The sequence below is a fragment of the Capsicum annuum genome, chromosome 10 (genome assembly GCF_002878395.1).
Source record: "Capsicum annuum cultivar UCD-10X-F1 chromosome 10, UCD10Xv1.1, whole genome shotgun sequence".
Classification (NCBI taxonomy): Eukaryota; Viridiplantae; Streptophyta; class Magnoliopsida; order Solanales; family Solanaceae; genus Capsicum; species Capsicum annuum.
Genome location: NC_061120.1, coordinates 127,762,938 through 127,768,022, shown reverse-complemented (window position 1 = coordinate 127,768,022; position 5,085 = coordinate 127,762,938). Strand labels below are relative to the sequence as shown.

At 36.1% G+C, this 5,085-nt stretch overlaps 1 protein-coding gene across 1 annotated transcript; it reads right to left on the bottom strand.

Annotated features, from left to right (window-relative positions):
• Positions 1-206: 206 nt before the first annotated feature.
• LOC107845498 (lysine-specific histone demethylase 1 homolog 1) lies at positions 207-3,042 on the bottom strand. Its single transcript, XM_016689853.2, has one exon. The coding sequence runs from the start codon at positions 2,933-2,935 to the stop codon at positions 536-538; it is 2,400 nt and encodes a 799-aa protein (XP_016545339.2). The 5' UTR covers positions 2,936-3,042; the 3' UTR covers positions 207-535.
• Between the last annotated feature and the right edge of the window lie 2,043 nt (positions 3,043-5,085).

Sequence of the window (5,085 nt, the reverse complement as noted above, 5' to 3'; positions counted from 1 at the left end):
AGTGAAGAAGCAAGCAGCTCTTCGTCAACATGCTTGCTTCTTCACCTGCTTCAGCTACTCGGTGATTTTATTATATTATCGCTAATTAAATATTTCAAGATACACTATTCACCCGAGAGTACAAAGGGTAATATAGTGTGTGGTTGGAGATGGCCTTACTTTGATCTCATTCTTTGATTCTCTTTCTCTACATGCCTGCATGAAGCTTGCAAACATAAAACCATTCTATTAAATGCTTCAGGACAGAAACCTACAAAAGGAAAAGTTAAAACAGTGGCCACCTGATAACCTTATTTTGAACCTCTAAATATACTTAAACTGCATTTTCAGTACCCCACCAATTTATTGGCCAGATAACTACCAAAAGTTGATCGGTACAACAGGCTACTAGTAACAAGCAGCAGTGTAATTTAACAGGGATTCTGTCCCTGAATCTACAACAGTCATACTCAAACTAATTTAGTTTATATTGAGGTCCCGAACTTACTAGTGTATCTCATCTTATCTGTATCAACCAGAATCAGTAGCTCCAAATTCAAACTGATCTAGCCAATTCAATGGAGGTGAATAGAGATCCTACAGCAGCCGATAAATTATTCCAACCAACCAATTTCACCCCAAAGTCACGTGTTAACATTTCTGTCCTGCTCAGATCTCCTTCTAATTTGCTTAGCTCCAGCACTAATCTTCGGGAGGTCAGGCAGTATAAATGTAAAGATTTCTCCCCATGCAATTCAACTCGTATTAAGCAATTAGACTCCAGGTCAGTTGACATAGGATCATACAACACAGAGAAATTTCCAAATTTAAGGTCTGGAGTATCGAAGAACTTATCAACAACACTAACATTTTCTTGACTAGAAGTGTTTGATTTCTCAGCTGGAGATACCCTCCTATCAGCAACTCTCAGTATGTGAGCAGCCTCTCTCATCCCACTGAGAAAAGCCCCGTGCATTGTTGCAGGATACTGTTTATTAGTTGCTTCGCCTGCAAAAAAAACTCGGTCTCCAACACTCTCAGCAAGGATATCGTAGTCATCCCCTGAGGCTCCAATCGCAACATAGGAATAAGAACCATAACTGAACTGATCCTGTCCCCAACGAGTACAAACTGCTTGAAGTGGATCAGGAACAGCAATTCCTTTAGGACTGAATATGCCCTTCAAAATTTCCAGAACCCTTACAACAGATTCAAGAGGAGACATCTTTTCAAATTTTACTGCTGCTTCTCCAGCTACAAGGGCAATAAGAAGTGGTCCACCTGAAACCGAAGAATAACTATAAAACAGAAAAAACTCACCCCTCATATTCGGGTCCTCAGTCAAGTGCCCAAAAGTATCAATCTCTCCACCCCAAAAGTCATAGGGAAACAGAATTGCAACCTTATTCAACAATCCAAATCCTAATCTGTCAATTGCATCTTTCTTGCGCTGAGGAAGCTCTGGTACAAACTCAATGTTACCCTTCTTAAGCACTCCCAAGGGAACCGTGCATAGAACCATATCCCCTTGATATTCCTGCCTACCAGCATACACTAAAACCCCGTCAGTAGCATATCTTACACTTTCAACCATCCTATCATAGAAAATAGGAATGTCCTCTGCTAAAGCCCGAATTAACCTCTCATTTCCTCCAGGGATGAAACAATGATCACCCCCCATTTCATAAGGATCATCCTGGTCCCAAAACGCCATAGACAAATTAGACATTAACGAGGCATTAGCATATTCCAAATTGGCTAAATGCCAATCTAGAAGCATTTGCTCTTGTGGATCCTCAGCCACTCTATACACATGCCTAAATGCCTCTAATGCAGTACCTAATGAAACATCTACACTTTTAACCTCATCCAGCATAGCCTGCCTAAGTTTACACACCCTATCTAATAATTTATTAAACGAAGCTTCAACTTTGGAATCAATATCCGCATTGACAGTTCTACCATTTGGCAAATACAAAGGGCATATATCTCTCACCTTATGAAGTGGAACGCCTAGCTGCCTTGCGAGAACACCCAAAGGATTACCATTTATTCCAGTTAACACACTTCCACCTAAATCTGCAGCAGCAGCAACCCCATTTTGTCCACCTGTCATTTTCTTGGATCGTACTCTACCACCAGGTCTAGCCCTTCCTTCAAGAACTACAACTTTAAGCCCTAGAGAAATCAATTGCCTGGCAGCAATTAAACCCGACAGCCCGGCGCCAATAACGATGACATTCCCCTTGGAGAACCCTTCCGGTGGCTTAAATTTGACTTCTTTTATCGCTGGAGCTACACCAAAATTGATATACCCATGTTGTAGGAGAAAAGTGTAAGCAGAATGCACAAGATTTTTGTGTTCAGCTCGTATAGATTCCAACGCATGATCTTTTGTGAGCCAAACAGTGACATTGGACCGCCAACGTGCCAGAATGTGGTTACGTACGACAATGTAATTCGCTTGTTCAACGCTGCCTATTTGAGAAACAGCATTAGCTTCAATTTCTTCCTCTGTAAGAGAATCGACAGGGAAACCAACAGAGATAGCAATTAGGGCTTCAACGTCGACTTCTTTAGCAAGATCCGACATCCTTCTACGGCGATTGTGGTGATGCTTAAAAAGGTCGTCTCCAGTGGCCAGTTCCGTCTCGGAATATGAATAGGCGGTGGAGGGTTTAGGGTTAGGGCGGAGAACACGGAGTCCCGTAACGGCGGCGGCGGAAACCGACGTGGGAATCATGTCAGTGAAGAATCGCTTTCTCCGACGACGCCTTTTCACCTGGGGTGGGGTGGTTCCGGTTGGGGGTGGCAAGTCGGAGGATATTTTCGGAAGGTCTGAAAAGGCAACCTGAGGAGGACAAGAATTGCCATTGTGCTGGTTGCCTTGTCCGAGTATTTCGTCAGAATTAACAGTGTCGGATGTTTCCGCTGGAAGTCCGCTGGACGTTTCCATTGAGTAGGAATAAACAAGTTGAGCAGAGGTTAAAATTAGTGTGTGTTGGAGAGAGAATAAATGAAAAAACCAACAAATTGGACACTTAGATAATGATACAATTTGTTGTTTATTGTGATTATTATAAGAATTTAAATATTTTATATTACTTATTACCTGGGGAAAGGGCAGCAGGCAGCAGCCGGCTAACCGTCTCATGTCTGTTCCTTTTGTGTTGCTGCGTAATTTTACTATATCATCTTTAATTAATTATTATAAATTATTTATATATTAAAAATTAATAATATTTAATAAAAAGGTATAATTGATATTTATGTCATGTTTACTTTAGTTGCTTCAAACGTAATTTTATTAAATATCATTCTTAATTAATTATTATATGTCATCTGAATATTAAAAAATAATAAAATTTGATAGAAAAGGTAAAAAATAATATGAAATGATAAATTAACTATTGATATTTTAAATGAAATTGATGACTTATATGAGGTCTACTTAAAAAAAAATTCACAAATATTTTTTATAATAATTTTGCTATATCACTTTTAATTAGTACTTAATTTTATTATATCACCCCTAATTAATTATTATAAGTTATTCACATATTAAAAATTAATAATATTTAATAAAAAAGTAAAATAGGCATTTATGAAATTTCTGCTTCAACTGCTTCAATTGTCTCCGTCAATATGTGTGCTTCTACTGCTTATTTCATAAGCTGCTTTCTTTGTAATTTTATTATGTCATCTTTAATTAATTATTATAAGTTATTTATGTATTAGAAGATTAATAATATATAATAAAAAGTAAAATAGATATTAATGACATATCTACTTCAGCTGCGTCACCCATAATTTGACACCCATAGTCAATTATTATAAGTCATCTAAATACTAAAAAATTAATATTAAAAATTATTATAAAGTCATCTAAGTATTAAAAAATTAATAATATTTAATATTAAATTTATTTGACATTTTATATGAGGCTCATTTAATTTTTTCCCCGCAAGTATTTTTGTATAGTAATTTTATTATATCACTTCTAATTAGACATGTCTGCTTCGCTGTTTCAATCGTGATTTTACTATGTCACTCCTAATTAATTATTATGACCATTTACGTATTTTGTCAATTAATAATATTTGATAAAAAAGATGAAATAGGTATAAAATGATAAATTAACTCTTCATGTTTTAAATTAAATTGACGTTTTATACAAGTTCAACTTCAAAAGAATTTCACAAATATTTTTTATAGCAATTTTGTTAAATTACTTCTAATTAGTTGTTGTGAGTCATTAAGACATGTTTGTTTCACTGCTTCAATCGTAACTTTACTATATCACCTATAATTAATTATTATGGTCATCTAAGCATTATGACACTTAAATTGTAATGCTCTAAATCTGGTACCCAAAATGTTACACGGTGCCCATGGCCCTGAAGGATCACAAGTTAACCCATGAATGATATCTGTAATTGAGCACTGAATAATATACTGTAAATATGCGGAATATAAGTTGTAAGGCCATATAAACTAATACTGAGTATAAAACAATGTCTATAATAGGGTATAACAATACCCAAAACTTAAATAAACTGTCTGAAAATATGTTGTAGTCTAAAACCTCTAAACTGTCTGAAAACTGTGAAGTTGATGGGACATATCCCCAACTAACTTCGAACTACTAAAATAATAAAGTAATAAAATAATCATGTTATCCTCGAATGATGAGGACTCACTAGTAGTCTGGCTGCTGAACGTCTGATCTACTAAGGATGCTTGGGAGCTCGTGCTTCTAAACCTATGGTATAAAACACCATAGCGCAAATGCGGCAGTACGTTTGAATGTACTGGTATGCAAGTGAGGTAGGCTAAATGCAATGGTTCATATGCATGAATAATACTAACTGATTGAATAACATGAACGTGAGAATACATGCATGAACAAGTAACTATAATTGAGACCATACTGAAACTGGTATAGGGTTCTAAGTACTGATTTACTGACGTCTGAGTTTACTAATACTAATGAATGAGTCTACTAAATACTGAAAGACTGATGTTGTATTACTGATAAAGAAAATGTTATTTCTGACAGTTCTGATTATGAAGAACTGGTCTGATTGACTGTATCTGACAATCCTG